Genomic DNA, 19,090 nt, shown 5'->3' on the forward strand with positions numbered 1-19,090 from the left:
TTCATGGTGAAATGCGTGACTGTCGTACACAAACACACATGTTTAAAACAAAAGACTTTGACCCCGTTTGAAACATCTAGGTCCTACACACTTGTATCTTAGCGCTTTTACAGGAAAAACTAAAGAAATTAAATGGAGTAAGGTTGATAATAATTCGTATGCAAAGCACAGGGTGCTTTTTGATATTTTTGCTCTCTTTGCACATAGGAGATCGAAAAATAAGTCGATGACATAAATTGCTAGAGAAGAAACATAAATGACTAATTGAACTTGAAGAATTTAGACTTAGGTAATATCTATTCGTTATTTGAGCTCGTAAATCCATCACGGAAGCTGACTAGACTTAATCGCTACATATTTAATTTACAGATGTAATCAATCTATATTGAGTGTTAATCTCTGTTCAATACGTCATGACTTATTTGTTTATATAGCGTTTGTAAAACTGTTAATGGAATAAGAACCTCCTCCTTTTAGGAAAATCGCTAAAAAAGAGGTAGATTCACAATAGAATTGAGTGTATTGCCAGGCCAACTAAAGGGACACAAAGAACTTTTAATTTATCTTTGTAAACATCAGTGGAAAAGAAGTCCCTACAACGTAGTTAATTGACATTTATGTATTCAACGTCATTGATATTGGACTTTCATTGCTCTCATTATGGTAAAACCCGTCGAAGTATCGAGACTGGACTCAAACCCGTACAGCCATTTGCACAAAAAATAACTAGATTAAATAACAAGCATAATTCCTCCATGAATCATTTAGTAAATGTGTCAACTTCTGACCAACGGGGGTGTTACGTTACCATAGGGCTCTGTAGAGAATAACAATATCAGACCAACCACTGTGGTAACTTAGCGACATTATAAATACAAGTGGTCGCGTAGCCAGCGGCAGACGTGTGTTGTGATCGCTCGCCAGAACGCGCGCGAATCGCGGGAAATTTGACAAGCAGCCATGTTGGTTTTGAAGGTGAGTTTATGGTTACAAATTGTGGCGGGAAAATTAATGAGGTCATTTTTCATTTTGAATTTCTTTGACCATATTTTTTAAAGTTAACTTTTTTAATACAAAATACGGTTTGTTCTTGAAGTTGTGTTTTGAAGTGCCGGCATTGATTTTTTTTGTTGGAAAAGTGTTTGTTATTGTTCAAATTGTCACGTAATAGTGCGCTAATAATATTAAGAAGGTGTGAACCATTGAGTATTCAACGTTCAATACAAGTTAATGGGAATGTCTTGTGACCTTTTGTTTCTTATGACTGGATACTATTACTGTACAATATTGATAGTGGACATAGAATAAAACGTGGGTGTTTAAGATTAATTTATAAGTAATTATCGTGTGCTTAATACCTATAAGCTGCTATTATCGAGTATTAAGAAGAACTTTCGAACTTTTTGAAACATAAAACTGTCTGCTCTTGTTTACAAAACCTTTCTTTGATATAAGATTTGGTAAAATATTTTTTGTTATGATTAAATGAATTGGATACGTATACTTTTGGGCAGTTTTTACAATCCCTTAGTGCACCGACCATACATAAGAAAATTATTTCGAAAAAAAGCGAATCATTGCGTCAAGATAAAGTTTTCATTCACCATCTTTAACCAGATAAGTAAATCTCGCAACATAAACAAAGAAAAACATCTGTCCCATGAAATAATTACATACTTACCTACATACTTTATACCACCATACTTTAACAAAAGATCATGTAGTACAAATTACCGCCGTACCTACTGACCCTTTATTTTGCAACAATAATTAGAGCTTTAGAATTAATGTGAGTTTCTCACGGGTGATGTTTCATTTAGTGTTCATGTTCGTCCATTAGCGTGTAATATGCAATGTAGCGCAATTTGCTCCATTTCTTAGAAATTGTAAAGTTCCTATTCTTAAATTCGTAAGCTAAAATGGCTTTTGCGTTCGTGAAGTCTAGTAACTGTCTAATGTTAAAGGAAACACATTGGTCGCTATGGTTACGTCTTTTTCCTAATTAAGAACGTTTTTTTATTTGACACTAATTTGAAATTGGAATAGTTCGCGTACTTATAAAATAGAGCGCATTCGAAGCTCACTTCCAATATTTTCGTGGTTTCACAAGTAAATAAGAAATAAGAACTCAGGTTCTCGAATGATCGAGAACGATTTTGTAAATGTGAGCTACATTTGAATACTAAAACAAACACTGGATTTGTAAAACGGCAGCCACGGCAATTTGCGTTATTTCTCAACGCAATATTATTGCCCCCATAAAGTTGTCAACTTGATGGAATATTACAATGCATAGCCAGTTATTTGTTAGGCTGAGGACACATTGACGTGTCTGTAGGACGTCCGATTTTGATTCAATCCTACGCGAAACAAAATACATAGCTTTGTTAAAAAAATATTACCTAAAATGAAAACCGATTTTGAAGAAAGATCTCTAGTAGTCTCTGCAATAATTTGGTGAAAATAGACATAGATATTCTAGTTCACAGTTAAGTTAAGCTTAGGTACTGTACTTCAAACTACGTTGATTGTTTACGTAACCAATTCAAATTCTACCAGACTGGCTTACTTAAAGGATGCTAAGTTATTAACTTAGCTTTAGCTTATACTTTTCTACAAGGTATGCTCTACTTATAATAAACTTTCACGTACTCTACTTATACGTAAGCGGATAAGTATGAAAGTGCATTTAAAAACTGCATATTACAGTTAATTATATTAACGTTCCAATACATGCAGCCTATCTGATCTCAGCCTAAAAGGAGCGAAGTAAACAAGTTTACGTAAATGCGATAACAAGGCCAGAAAGTGAGTTAAAATTAAACTCTTATTGAGGTTACAAATGTTTTCCGCAGTTTTTATTCTGTCCCATAATGACATCTTGCGATGCTTGCAGATTGAAAACGAGACGCGTAATGATAGTCTTTATTGAAACAGAATATAGACTTTGCTGGTTATAGCAAAGGTTAGGTAATTGACACCTATAGACCATGTAGTTCACAGTCAAAATAATATTTATAGGTTACAAAATCTTCTCCCAAGTCTGACAAACACTATCCTGAAAACTGCATCAAAATCGTTTCAGTCAAACTTGAAATAATTGCGCATAGACGATAGAATAACGGAACTCCCTAAAGATGTGCATAAAACAGCTTATTTTTATACAATCGACCGATGTCACTGTCCGGTCCGGAAGTAAACTATTTACATCATTATTTAAACGAGATGGAATCATCATCATTTTCATCATGATTTAATATTGTCCCAGTCATCAGCTTGCGATTATTACTTATGCATCTGCAATTAATCATTCTCTCTCTTTGCTTTCACATACATATGTGCTTACTTACCTACATCATACAATCCGACTCTTTTTTCACCTAAATACGTTCCTTGATTTAAACTATGCCAATTTCTCCAAAATATCTATCACTTAACAATCTCAAAATACCAATAATACCTGGCAGTTTCACAAGTGGTTCGGAATGTAACACAAATAGGTGGGCGCGGTCGTTGCAACAGCCTGATGATCGACTTGTAGGCTATCATAGCTGTGCTCGGTAGACCGGCAGGGGGCGGGCATGGCGTCAATAGCATGGGTGTTATGGTAGGTCACATGTGGGTTATGATTAGATGGACTTTTTGGGGTCAAAACCTGCTGGGTTCGTAGATCTGGAACGTGAAGGGCTCCAGAAGGGACGTCAGTGGCTTTTATATTTCTCGTCTACCCTTAAATAAGAAAAGGTTAAGAAATCCCACAAAAATGCTGTCGATGAAAGGGTTTTGGTAATAACGTGTTGACCAAAAATATCAAAGACGACTCTAGGTATGTAATTTGACGAATTAGAATGGTTTCAAACCTAAATCAAAAGGTAATACTTAAACTTGGTGGAAGAAAATCTTGGTCTATCCAATCTAAAGGAATTTTAAATACATACATATGATTGATCATGCCACTAAATTAATTCATAGTTGGAACGTCATTTGTTTGAAATTATCTGGCATTTGTACCAATCCGTTAGTGGTGTAAGTGGCCACACCAACAACATTGCAAGAAAATGAAAGATTACTTGAAAATAACCACAAAACACGCAGGTATTAGTTCAAAACCTTGACTATTAGAAGGTACACGAATATGCCCGACTCACAGACAGAAGTTGTAATGAGATTTAGCTTTATTAGGAGTGAATTAAGTTAATTACTAGCGTAACAAAAGAATGGATTCAGATTGCCATATTAAGGTGTAAAATTGAACTTGGGTAAGTTCTGTCAGACAGAATGCTTGTGCGTTTAAATCTTTAGCTGAGGTTGAGACAGGGTTTAATTTTATTTGTATCATTTTTTCGAAGGCCGAAAGGAATCTTTACCATGGTCCATTTTGCGATATATTCAATGAGTAAGGTCCAAAATTATAAAAAAAAAAATTAATTGATAGATCCCTTCCTTATTATATCTTTGAGCATTTCCTTACGTTTTTTTTACTAAATATCTTTACTGTAAATATATATATATATTTTTGCTTTGCCGCACAGTCTTTACAATTTCCTTCCGCGATGTAGAAAGAAGTATAGACCTACTTTTACTTCCTGACCTCAAAATTTATAGATCATAGACTAGTCATTACTATTCTACAGACTATATACCAAGTAGGTACTCAGTATGCAAGCCTAGTCCACAGAAATATATAACTTTGCTACGCAACCCAGTTTACGCAACAATTGTTTACAATAACAATTACTTGCGTTCCGTTCAACTTTTGTTTTTAATCAAGTTCAATTTTGACAGTTCTTAGCATGACAATATAGGCTGTATGTGATGTATTGTCTTGAACATAGAGTTGTTTTTATAAAAAGAATACAATGTATTCAATGGCGGGTTTTTGGCGGTTTTTCTCGGTTTTGGTATTAGATAATTGAGGCATTGTTACGCTTAATTATTGGTATTTTGTAACTGACTTTGTATGCAAGACTTTTAACGATTTGATGATTGATGTTTGAGATTGATGTTTTTACTAAAAGCTCTGAAAAGCATCACGCTTTACTTAAAAAATACTAATGTCTCTAAAGGCATTACTTAGCTGTATTTCTGTTGTTAGCATGTCTAATAAATGATATTAAAGTAGCATGTCCCACTAATTTATCTTACCTGTAGATCATAAAAATATTTTGAAATCATTACCTCTTACCAAGCTAAAAAAACATGGCCACTATTTAATTACTATTACAGTAGGAACTTTTCTAGATAAAAATAAATTAAAAGTCTGCGTCTAGACACGAAATAAACCTATATCCGTAACATTTGGCAATGCCTTGTTTATCAATATTAATAATCTGACAATTACATTCACTGGTATTGTCCAAAATAATATTTCTTATAAGTGAACGGCTATAACTTTACTTAGGTTAAGCACGAACTTAAAGAATTTAAGGAGATGGTGCAATAATTTTAATGTAAGAGTACCTTGCAAATTGCGATCCTTGGCAGTCGTTACGGGTAGTCAGAAGCCAGTAAGTCTGACACCAGTCTAACCAAGGGGTATTGGGTTGCCCGGGTAACTAGGTTGAGGAGGTCAGAGAGGGCAGTCGCTCCTTGTAAAGCACTGGTAATCCGCTGCATCCGGTTAGACTGGAAGCCGACCCCAACATAGTTGGGAAAAAGGCTCGGAGGATGAGATGAGTACCTTGCACATTGCAAACTTTTAGTCAGCCAATAGTTTGTTTCATGGGCTCATAAATCAGTATGAAGATGAGACTTACGCACATTACAAAGATCAAGTATTTAGCCGGTGACAGACCGACTAAAACCGTTGATCTATTAAAAAATTTCATGAAAGAAAACAAAAACAATTATCAGGCCAACTGTCGCCCGACTGTTTAGTCTGCACTTCTGCAGTGTGCTCTAGATTAAGCACGAATTTGAATTTAAGGAAATGGTGCAATCACTTTAATCTAAGTTTGATACATATTTAATTTACAAAATGAGTCATAGTTTTTTGGAATATGAATAGGATGTGGTTGGATTTCCTATTTTTTATAACTACATTACCTGCCTTTTTGTAAATGGTGCACGAGTTTTGAATATTGAATGAATGAAATCACGTTTCGATACAGTTCCGGCTCAATTCTGAACCTGAAGTATTTTTTTTCCTTTTTGCTTTGATTTTGTACCGAGATTAATTGACTCATTGTTTTTTAGAATACTTTTCATGTAAATTATCTCAAGAACTTCCCTTGGATTAGTTGTTCCAGTTTACTCTCCATATGATATGGAGAAAGAAATAATATAATACATAGATTCTAGTTACTAACAGGTTTTGAATATAATATAAGTATATTTTAGTCTTTAAGATAATATCTATGAGCCAATGTAGCCTGAAAATAAATATACTATCATTTGATTTCATATCGTACCCATTTATCTCAAACCTATGTCACAATATACAACCTCATTTAAAACAAAAAAAGAAAAGGAAAAACAAAACACAGCCGCATTATAACGACATTCACATTACAACACTTTAATACCCAACAATTATTAAAATAAAAAAACTCAAACTAATAATTATAAGTACAAGTAACCGATCGAAATCAATGATGTAAAAAAGCGACCTTATAATAGATTTTAGTTCGCCAAAATTAGGCCGTGGACGGACGTGCGACATATTCGAATTGCTTGCGACAAAACATGTCGCGATTAACTAGTAGGATGATGTAATTGTATGGCGCTACGTGGTTTCACACTTGACTGGTTTCGAGAGTCCTTGTCTTACATATTTGTTAGGATATCCTATGAGTATGTTTTTGTTCTCAGTTTATCTTAAAATTTGACCATTTTCTATATTATTAAGTTTTGAAATAACCTCTTTCGAAAAATAGTGTTATTTTCTATTACTTTGACCACAAGCTTTGTTTTAATTAGCATGCAATTGCAATTATTTTTTGTAACGCAGCTGATGAAAAAAAACAACAAAGAAAGAAAGGTGCAGGTAATAGGTATCATGCAGTCGAATGAGAAGTAAAATGCCTTTCGATGCTTAATTCTAATACATGCATAACTCATTTCTCATACAACCTTCTAGCACATCAAACAATAAAACAAATACATATTCATGAAATCTAATCACATGAAGACATAATACGCATTGAGACACGACAAACGCCAAACCGGCCACGCTTGTCTTACCGTCTGAACACACCCTAATACATCTGATTTACACGCGAACCAAACCGCATTCTTCGACAAGTATGCAACGAGAAATAATGATATCAAATTATGCGCAATAGTTAAATATCTCTTGTCACCTTGGTAATGCCATCTGTAGGTATGAAAAGCTTGCTTTCCGTGAAGCTTTGAATGATTAATTAATTAAGTAGGTATATTGAAGGGAAATAGGTATAGATACCTACGTTGAATATGAATTAGGAAAAAAGCCTTAAAATGACTGAATGATGAACCATTTATAGGAAAAGTAAATATGGTTGTAGCTTTAGAACTAGTATTGAATAAAAAGGTATACATAGCAAAAATACACCATGCTTTGCGTTTAAGTCTTTTCAAAGAAAATATATTTATTATCTTTTCTTTATAATTTTTTCGCCACCTTGCGTTTAACACGTAGGTAGACAAAGCCTTTAGAACTATCATAACTGGAGCTGAGTTCAAAGCTCTTAGATCGTAAGGTTTGATTCTTAGCTTCGTCAAGTTTACATTCTTGGACATTTCGTATAAGTATAACTTAGCATCAATCACCTCATTGCACGAGAAGGTTATATTACCTAGCTTACCCCTACACATAACTATAGTTACACGAATTGTGAATATCAATTAGGCTTTTATTAGTGTAGGAAGTGTTCGAACGCTCCACGTCCTAGGTCTTACGTAAGCACTAGATCTATCTAGTCTGGACCGCTATGTAGTGCACGATATAATGCCTAGGTGGTTTGTCAACATTTAATAGTTATTATACTTAATCACTGAGTCAATGATTGAGTGGAATTTCTCTTTTGAGTTTTCCGATGTTGTTAATTAATGGCGGGTCTACGACATGAAGTATTTTGTGTATAAGTTTAGCATAGGTAGGTACTATGATTTTAGAAAAGTTTGAAAATCCATGTTTATTGTAAATACCAAATCATTGATAGTTAGTTACATTAAGGGACCTAATGCAACAATTTGGGTTTTATATACCTAGGTACCTAAACAAAACTGTACCATTTTTTTGGAAATAGTATTCGGTACATAATATGGTTAAATCCATTTTATTTTTGACCTTGTAATTACAAGAACTGCTTCCTTAACACATCAGTAAATTAATCTAGTTACCTGCCTACTTTTAAGTTCTTATAAAATATGGCTTGACAGAGTTATTTGTGCAATGTCATTGGTGTACAAAAAAGGCGACGCCATATCATATTTCTCTTTTTGCGTTGGCGTTGATCGATAATGTGCCACTAATGAGAACATTACGTGGAAATATTTTAAATTAACTTTTTGGTCTAAATGGTGTATTAAAATGTCTTATTAGGAATGTAATTGATTTCGTTATCCTATCATATACAACTTATTGCCTCTAACAATTTTTATTACCTACCTCTGATCAAATCTTACTTTTTTTTTGTAAACGTCTGGTGTCAAACTCAGAAACGCCGTACAAAGCACTTTTCAAATATCAAAAACAAAAGACAGTCCCCAAAAACGCCCGCCCTTCACCACTTCCTATGTGTTCTTGCTGGGAAAGAGTAGCGCTAAAAACTCCCCTGCAACGTGTATAAGCTATGTCATTTTATTATTGTACCTAGAGCTAGTTTTAAAGCTCACAGACAAAGTCACAGGTAGCCATGTGTTTAGTCAATTGCATTAGTCAATTCGACAGGGACTTTTTGTCAAATGTAATTACTTACCTACTGTTTTTGTTCTCTAGGACTTGACAGGTAATCGAACTTACGATCTCAAGGCTGACTTTGGGATATTTATTGCTTGTGACATGTGTACATTAGTTTGTTAGTCATTTACTTATAATAAATGATATTGAAAACTGTTTAATCAATATCTTAAATACTTTATAACAATCGTAGAGATCAGACACAGATTAAAACACAAAAAATATTTAGCTTAATTTACAGTTGTTCCCAATACACTATCTATCTTTTGATTTTATATACTAGAAATGTATACTAGAGATAGGAACTTGACGTTACTGTATGGGTCTTATCTCTTTCTATCTCTAGCAAGAAAAGTAACAGATGTATGGAAATATTGAAAACAGACGTTAATCCACTAATTAAATCAAGTCTCCATCAAAGCCGATATCCAATTACAAAGAACGATACTATACAGGTATAGTTATTTAAACTTATAAACAAAGTATAGTATGTCCGTATTGACCACAAGGCTATGTCGCTCGCGACATTCTCTTCGACGAATGAAATAAGTTTCTTGTGTTATACCAGGTATTTGTAAGAAAAAATGTACAGGTAGTATCTACGAAATGGTTTGAGAATTTATCCTTATAAAGGTTCTGATGACGTTAAGAACTGATTTTCTGATGAAAAAGGACCAATGAAATAGTAGAAGGATTACATTACAGTAAACCTAGTAGTACCTATATGGGTAAAATTGCTAAAATTATTTGTTTATTACCGGTTTTCCAGGTAGACAGACTATTTACAAGCGTATATTTTACCGAGTTCTATATCAGGGGAAAGGAAAGTCTTTTGCTTTCAACTAGACACAAATCGAACCTACTATGCAATTGGCTAAAACTAGGAAAAATACCAAAAAACTGGTCGGAAAATTAAACAACGTAATGAGCTCACAATCAGCAGACCAAAAAAATATTTCACATAAGCACATTATTTTTATACATATTTATCATCATTTCCTAAATAAACATAAACTGTAACAAAAATATCAATTACCAAACACACCCATAACAATTATTCATAAATCAAACCAAACAAGTTACTACTTATTTCATACAAAAACTTATTACAGTCAACGTAACGAGTCCGCGACGATTACGCCACGACGTCGGCAAGATCAAGGCCGTGGTTCACTTTTAACTGTTAACTAAAATAACTTAACGCCTTACTTTTTGTGCTAAACTTGCATAATTTGAACTGAGATTCACGCTTCGTTGATAGCGTAATAAAAAGATGCGGTTATTTTTAGGGTTCCGTACCTCAAAAGGAAAAAACGGAACCCTTATAGGATCACTTTGTTGTCCGTCTGTCTGTCTGTCTGTCTGTCTGTCTGTCTGTCTGTCTGTCAAGACCCTTTATCTCAAGAACGCGTGGACGTATCAAGCTGAAATTCACATGAAGTACTCAAATCTATTGTCCCTTTAAGCTGTGAAAATATCAAACTTCTAAGCCAAGCCAATCAAAAGATACAGCCGATTATGTCGATATTTTCAACAAATTTTCGACACTCGCAAAGGAATCAAAACCTACAGGATACTTCCCGTAAAATCAGAGTCTTGAAATTTGGCATGAAGCATTGTCATATAATGCAAATATAGGAAAAATTACGAAAATCTCATTTTTTTAGTTATATAATGTAAAAAAAATATTTTAATAAAATGAAACTTACTACCTTATTTCTCACGAACGAATAAAGGTATCAAATTGAAATTTATACCAAATACCTAGGTCTATTGTCCCTTTAGGCAGTGAAAAAATCAAACTTCTGAGTTAACGCGATCAAAAGATACAGCAGTTATACCGACACCTTAGACGAATTTCCGTCACACGCTAGGGAATCAAAACCTACAAGGTACTTCCCGTGAACTCAGAATCTTGAAATTCGGCAAGAAGCAACGTTATATAGTACAGATAAAGGAAAAATTGCGAAAATGATAAATTTGAAGTTACATAAAATATTATCAAATCAAATCAAATATTTTCCTCATTTCAATGGGGAATTTAAACGACCAAGTTTGACGGATTTGAGAAATCATTTCTTTGTAGTAAAAGAGTAGGTATACTCGCCGTTTATTTCCATTGTCATCAGGTCAGGATCTGATGATGGAAATCCTGAGAAATCGATGGCAACTTGTGTGTCTTGAAATTTTAGGCATGCATAGGATTAAAACTTGATTCTCAGATGTATGTCTGGTGATACTATCAAACAGTGAAGGTTTAGAGCTTTCTTGATGATGGAGACGTGAGAAAGTCGAGAGAACTCCTCAACGGTATGATTTAGTAACGTCGTGTTTGGGCTTATATTATTCGTATTGACGAGAACTTTTCACAAAAGTTAAAAATAAAAACTTTTTCAAAAAAAAAACAACTTCTAAAAACAACAAGAAAACTGTTTATATGCATCGGTCTAGATCTCGGTGGATAAATAAATATAGATGCATCCTCTAGACACCGGCTCCTAGACCGATGCACCTAACATCTTTTTAATATCTTTCTTGCTTTTGTTTTCTTGTTGCTTTTTTATTTGTTTGAAGTTGGATTTGTTTATAAAATGCTACAAAATAAAATAAAGCCGACTTTATAAAACAAAGAAAGGGACAGAATTACACTTTTGTCAAGGCTCTAGAAACATCAAGCCAGCAGCCCCGAATCCTACTCTCTAGCAGTCGTTGTTAGAATTCGACAGTTACAAGTCGTCAGGCAGTTTCGAAAAAAACCTGAAACTGGGGCTGATTAATTGATTAACTTAGGTGATTAATCCCTCAAAAATAAAAGATCCCATTAGTACTGAATTCTCATCACCTAAAATAAAATAAGCTCCAACACAAGGTTACGTTATAAATTGTAAAGGAGTTCCCATAACTATATCTGATCTTTGCTATCGATCCCACAATGGCAGTCAAAACCTATCTATGTGGAAAGTTGCGGTTGGCGCGAGACTCACTTTTTATCTGTACAGGATTTGTACGGAACCCTCGGTGCGCGAGTCCGACTCGCACTTGGCCGGTTTATTTTGTTTTATTTTTACTTCCGAAGTTTGGTCATTTTTTGTATTGTAATATTTTATCTTGTTAATCAGATCAAATTGTTACAAATTATTTGTGCTAAAGTAACAGCCAGATTATAATCGTTAAACATAAAAGTAGTAGGTAAACTTTTAAAATGTAAGAGAAACTTTATATTTAACAAAATTATTGTAAGGTGCAATTATTTACTAAAAATGACTTACAAAACTTTTGCTCCAAAACAACGTTGGCCCCAAAACACTGCCCAGCGGAACACCCGAACCAAACAACCTAATTTCACCTCAATCTCTTTCCAGACTTTGCTCATCTGCGCGGCGTGGCTCACAGTCCACTGCCAGGGTCACAATGGACCCACCACGACCCCTGTGCCTATCCTCAAGCAGATCAACAGGCAGAATGACGATGGATCCTACAGTTACGGCTACGAAGCTGCCGATGGGTCCTTCAAGATTGAGACGAAGTACCCCAATGGTGATGTGGCTGGGAAGTACGGATATGTTGATGAGAATGGCAAGCCTAGAGAGATTTCTTATGGAGCCAGCAGCCAGAGGGGATTTGAACCAGAAGGTAGGATTGTTGTTGTGTTAGCTGTTTTGTTTTTGCGTGGGGATTTGAGATAAGGTACGGATTGATATGTATTTGTAGTTGTTGACAGTGTCTAGTCTCAATTTGCAACATTGCATTCCTAAAAGGAAGGTAATGGGCGGTTCTTGCCAAATCTTTATCACACATGGGTGAAATTAGCTAGTTATAGGTACTGCCACTGGTCCGCCCTTAGAAAACCATTTGCACCCTGTCTATTTGGAACAACAATAATATCAAATACCACTTGTGTTTACAAAAGGCACTTGATTAAATACTCCCCGTATCGAAAGTTTATAGAAATTTTTGCTATTAATGAACCCCTTCTCTAAGAAGTCGGTTAAAAAGAACCCGCTAATCAATTACCACAACTACCAATTAGCCTGTTCCGTACCACAACGCGTACAAACTGCTCATAACTGGAGCGGTTGCTCCATCGCTCTCTAATTCTCTATGGTTGGGAAACAACACATCATGGTGTAATGCCATGGTGGAGTGGACGATGATTTGTCATTTATAGATCTGTAGGTACAATTGAGGCATATGAAGAAACTATAGCAATCATAACTAAGGATTATAAGAAAGTACATATTGTATGGATTATGGAATCAGGCTTTACGTGGATTTCCACAAAATCTAAAACATGATTGTTAGAAAAAATATTCCGAGACACATGAAAATGTATGGAAATTGGAAGTTCCAGCGAAATTATGTAAAATGTAGATATAACCTAAGAGCGTAAGTTAGATCATAATTTGTGCTCTGAGGTAGTCCTGACGACATCTTTGGCAGTCGTTACGGGTAGTGACAAGCCAGCATTTCTGACAACCAGTAACTGAACTGAAGAGTTAATGAGATAAGGAGTCGTTACATGCAAAACACTGGTACATAGCTGTATCTGGTTGAGACTGGAAGCCGACCCAACACAGTTTGGGGGAAAAACAAGCAGATGATGCAATAGGCATGACGATGTTTACCTATTGAATAACAAAAGAAATATACTCTCTTGCTTTATGATTTGGCAAAATTCAACCGTAACAAAGTTGATGACTCTAAAATGGTCATGCAACACATAACTACAAACAAGGCTAAAGTGTCAACTCATTTCGCAAAATCATATGTCACATAATAAGCACTATTTAAGATGATAATGCTAAAAGTTAACAGGTATTATGATAATGCGATCGCTCTGTTAAATTTTGTATTGGTAGGCCAAACAAATGGGGATTAAGTTTCAAGTTGTCATGTTGGTATCAAGTTCGCATGTTGCCTACATGCTTGACTGCATAAAAATAAACTAGCTTCGCTTTATTTAGCTTATTAAATAACTAACGTAATATCTATCTTAGAATTAATATCCATTCCAAATAACACGCTAAATCGAAAAAAAAGTTCTAACATCAGTTTGTATTTTGAGCTGCTTATTTCTTTTAATTCTAATATCATAGTTAACGTTTATGCTTCTGTAACTAACAACATCATAAACAATACCAATTATCACATCTTTACCTCATTAAAACAGTTGACTCTTGGACTAGAAAACCCAACTACCTACATATTGCAACTCATTCTAAAGAACTGGCTTGGCAGCAACCTTCACGCACTAGTAATCCATATAACAGGATAATTCTCGCTAACTGGTATATTATATTACCTAATACAACTTAAAACTAGATTAAAATTGCAATAAAAGTAATTTATTTTAATCTGATTCCATGTTTAGTTAAGCTCTCTTTAACTCTTAACTAATTAGTTAATATTGTTAATTGCTAACAAACATCTTTTTAGATGACTCAACGTTTTTACAATAACAATTGAAAGTTACTACAGTGTTAATTGTCCTAAGTTTAAATCAAAATTAAATAGCACGTTTAAAAAGCATTTTTCAAAGAACGTAACGTGTCTTCATTCTTTACCTTCTTTCTTATCGGAGCATTTATGAAAAACAATATGATTATTGTTTCCAAATGCTCCAAAACGCCTAAATCAGAACTAACATACGCCATTACTTATCGAACCCCTCATCTTCCAGGTCCCGGCATCATGGTACCCCCACCAACCTTGAACAACAACCAGCACTCAACCAACGCCCTCACTGACGGCCAAGAAGACGACGGCCAGTACCGAGAGGATCCCAGCATCTACGAAGACCCTAAGTACAACAGCCGCGCTCAACCACGACCAGCCCCAATTAGGCAGTACCACCAGCCAGCACAACCAGCCCCACAGAGACAGTATCAGCCAGAACCTGCAGCATTCCCTACAGCGGCCCCAGCTCCTCAATACCAACAGCCTAGCCAATTCCGTTCAGCTCCATTATACTCTCAACAGACTAGCCTATTCAACCAAGGTCCTCAGCAGTTCCCTTCTCAAAATCAGGACTTCAGGCCTCAAAGCCAGGTGTACCACCAGCAGCCTCAGTTCTCTTACCAGGCTTATACTCCTCAGCCTTATAACAACTTCCAGAGCCAGTCCTTCCAGCCTCAACCTCAGCCGCAGTACCAACAGCAGAGTTACAATCAGAATCAGAATTACAACCCGTTCTTTGGACACCCTGCCCAGAACTTCGATCCTAGCTCTGGGTCTTATTCTATTAATTTCACTGGTTAAGCAGTGATTGGCTGTTGTTTTTTGATGGTATTTTAGGTGTTAAGTCAGCGGTGGAGTAGACGAATCATTATTTGGAAACTGGTCATAAATATTAGCTTAAAATTATATGAAAGGAAACAAAAGAACAATGATAAAACAATCTGCAGTCACGGTTTGGAAAATGTTGCCAACTTCAGCAAATAATGATTTTTCTACTGAACCAAAATGTATAAAAATATTTTGTACAAAATGTAGAATATTTAAGATTACCCAAAGTGACGAAAGACACCTTTTTACGATTTTTTGTATATTTTTAGTACTAGTCAATAGTATCGGCGTTTTTTATGAAATTTTGTACGAAGGAGCTTTAATTATATTGTCACTAACAATATGAATTAAATTATTTATTGATACATTTCCTTTGTTATAAGTTTTATAGTTACATATATGTGATATACATATGTATAATGTATCCTTCTATCTATTATACCAGTATTTATTTATCTTATATTATATTTATGTATAATGTCGAATGCTGAGTATTCTATTTATAAATACTTTCAATATTAATCTTATATATTTTACACGTATCTTATGTATACTACATAAGTTATCAGTACATAAACAAACACTTAAACCTTTTCCAATAAAAATATGACTACCATTTTATCACACCATGTTATATAAAACAATATTTGTTGTCTTGTACTCAAAATATGTAAATATAGGTACCATAAGTATTATAATTGAATTATAATATGCATTCATATAAATTACGTGATTTGGCAATACATTTTACACTTACCTAAAGAATTACACTAAAAGAAATTTTCATCTGGTAACACACTTAGCAGCCTTCTTACTGCAAGTAATTTTTCAGCTGATTTGTGAAGCTGCAGGAATTTATTTATGGCAGTCTAACTGCAGTACTCAAATTGGCTGATCTTAATAACTCTAGTTTTCAGGCTTCTAAGTGTGTTACTAGCCTTAAGTTAAAAGCTTAGCAATACATTTAAGTTATATTTGCCTTTATAAAAGCTAAGGGTGTTCATATTGTACACGTAGATACACTCTAAATTAATAAAATATTATATTTACAGTAAAAATGTAATTTCAAATTAGCAACGCAAAATGATGCCAACATTTATCAGGCACGTATCTTATGACTGTAACGGTTATTAAATACTTACTCATATAATTAATAATAAAATGTGTTGCCAAATTATACATTTATAAAAATACCCAATAAAATAAAAATAAACCTACATTTAAGTACCTAACAATGAAATAAATATTCAATAAACGGCCGATTGATTACGCGTGCTCCATTTCAAAATGGCGACCGCAACGCGAAATAATACGTGTATAGATTGTAAATATATGATTAAATAAAACGTTATGTAATATTTTGTTCGTTTCCTTTTTATTGTTTGCGAGAAAGTGCACTAGTTACAGGTCATTCGTTTGTCATGCGTACGATCTATGAGGAAACGAGTGATTGCAGTTTTGTGCATCCTAATTTGTAGTAGGAAGCTACACGTAAGTATATCCTATTCGGTACAGAATGTGTGTCTAGGTCCCACTTTCCTACTTCATATAATTCCGTATAGTATAAGTATCCGCTAACTTAAGCACCTTTGTCAAAGTCTTAATTAAATTCAAGGGATCAACTATCAGGTATAAGAGGATAGCTTTCGACAGAGGAAAAAAAGGAAATAATAAGGATACTGCGAACTACTGGAAAAACATACTCAAACGCATGATAGTTGCCCGAAATTATTACAATACATTACATTTCCATTTATCAAGTAAAATGATCCTATATTTAATTGACATCTTCATTGCTACACGACAGTGCGTGATCGACATTCAAAACTTTTCAGTCACTTCCTAGCCACTGTAGAACTTATGATCATAAACTCAAACGAAATAAATAGGTACGCTAATATATTGGGTAGTATGACAATATGACTAAGGATTATGACAAACTGGTAATTCAAGTATAGAGAGGAAATACCGTGGGCGGCTTCTATATCCGGCTCGCGAGTAGGCGGCCTTACTCGATCCAAATATTGAATTGAAGGGTGTGATTGACTATTCACAATCATTAACATTTACAAGATTGATATTGCTTTAAGTATGGGGAAGATGAAATATATCAATGCGGCGTCGCATTTGTGAGTATACTCTACCGTATAATTTATTTTACAGAGGTAAATAAAAAAAGAGGAAAATTTGTTTGTGTGTGACGTTGTATCCTCTCAGGATCTAGGAGCTTCGTTTAAACATTCTTTTAGCTAAGTGGACGCTCGAGAAAGCGTGCTAACCAGTATTTAATGAATTTAAAAACCTCTATGATTTTAATTTTTCCTATCTAGAGAAGGATAAAGACATGTGTAACATAATTTTCACAATCAATGAAACAAAGCGCATCCGCAAAGAATTATTTGCTACCCCACTCTTCCCCTCAGCCGCTCGCAATCCGCTTCAAAATAAATAAAACCAATTAAGTAATTACTCCAACAAATTAAAATTATTCACAAAAACTAGAGCAGAATTAATCGCAATTCATTACAAACTTGTGTTATTGCATAATATCAACAAAATGTCAAGTGTGAGTCGCAAGGTCTCAAGTTACGACAAGTTATATGAAGAGATAAGTTAGGGCTAAGTTGCAATATGACTAAGTTTAGCATTTAAGTTGACATAGATTACATTCAAGTTATCTTTATTGCGCTAAGTGATCCTGATTTGACATTTAAGTAGTGTAGGTTGTTTTGTTGGCTAATATTTTGTTTGGATCTTAAGTGAACGCCTTAGAATACTAATTTAATAAAGAGGAAACATTTGGTATTTGTTTGTACCCTAAGATCTCCGAAAGTACAGAAGTAATTTTAAAAATTATTTCTCAATGGGTAAGCTACACTTTTCCTGAGCAATATAGATTATATTTTATCCCGGTATGGGCAGTAGTTCCCACCGGATGCGAGTGAAAGCAGCAAGCTAGCAGTGGATCCTACGTAACCCATAGGTAACCAGATTTGAGAAAAGAAGACTAGGGCTTGTTGGGTTACATAAACCTGAAATCCACCTAATAAGAAGTAAAAGAAGAACCAAAGCAAAAAGTTTCCTTCAAGCAGATAGAAATGAAAGAAGGTTAAGTAAAATAAAACAATCTACATAGAGGAACATAGAGGAACTAATTTATAATCAATTGTATTATTATGAAAACGACTTAGACATATCCCATTCACACAGGCACTTACTTTAAATACCAAACAAACATGCAAATACATGTGGCATTATTAAAATCGGCCTTTCAACTAGATAGGCGATACAATATAAATAGGGGACAGAACAAATCGGCTAAGTGAGGTCGACGAGACCTCCAAACTCGAGCAATGACTTGTAACTTGTAAGTCAATTCGTCGCGTTGTAGACCACGCCTTGTGGCATAGAGTAGTGTAGACACAGAGAGTTTGGGGCAGGAGCAAATTAAATTGTTTACGTGATTTAAATGTGGATTCTTTAAAATCGTCTCAAAAATGACATGAATAAGCAGGGAGTGAATGTTAGCATGCTAGGACAAGGAGACTTCTCAAGCGTTTCGTGAAATGTTTTCTTAAGAATCGTGTGTGTGTCCCTTTAACTTTTTAGGACTAAGACGGAAGCATTTTGATCTTGTGGATTAAATATTTAATTACTTAATGTCGAGTTAGAAGAGAGATAACTTTAACATAGAACGTCATTATTTCCCATTATTATTTTGATGCCTCAAATAAATAGATGAATAAATAGATGACATATAAATTCGCGATTCAAACATTATTAACAAAACAAAGCCTCTGTTCCCAACTACTCTGTGCTCAATCGAAATTAAGCTGTACCCATACTAAATGTCACTTCCTCATGAGATCTCATGTGAACTACACATATGCTCATATAGGTCACACATATGCTTATAATATATTC

The 19,090-nt window shown here is 34.5% G+C and overlaps 1 protein-coding gene and 1 long non-coding RNA gene across 2 annotated transcripts in view; both read left to right on the forward strand.

Moving 5' to 3' along the window:
* Window positions 1–16,524, forward strand: part of LOC135117698 (uncharacterized) — a 115,582-nt gene extending 99,058 nt beyond the window's left edge. Inside the window, exon 2 of the long non-coding RNA XR_010277070.1 lies at window positions 15,847–16,524. This is a non-coding gene — a long non-coding RNA (uncharacterized LOC135117698). The remainder of the gene's footprint in view (window positions 1–15,846) is intronic.
* Window positions 823–16,524, forward strand: LOC110382853 (activating signal cointegrator 1 complex subunit 2 homolog). The gene is made up of 3 exons (XM_021343557.3): window positions 823–975; window positions 12,244–12,514; window positions 14,562–16,524. Exons 1-3 carry the CDS (start codon window positions 961–963, stop codon window positions 15,137–15,139), a joined length of 864 nt encoding a protein of 287 aa, XP_021199232.3. The 5' UTR covers window positions 823–960; the 3' UTR covers window positions 15,140–16,524.
* Window positions 16,525–19,090: the final 2,566 nt, after the last annotated feature.

Source organism: Helicoverpa armigera, chromosome 13 (assembly GCF_030705265.1).
Source record: "Helicoverpa armigera isolate CAAS_96S chromosome 13, ASM3070526v1, whole genome shotgun sequence".
NCBI classification, from domain to species: Eukaryota; Metazoa; Arthropoda; class Insecta; order Lepidoptera; family Noctuidae; genus Helicoverpa; species Helicoverpa armigera.

Bases quoted from the DNA above. Each gene is read 5' to 3' on its own strand.
- LOC110382853 (XM_021343557.3), top strand. The intron at 12,515-14,561 runs GTAGGATTGTTG...CTCATCTTCCAG, and splicing joins GAGGGGATTTGAACCAGAAG to GTCCCGGCATCATGGTACCC.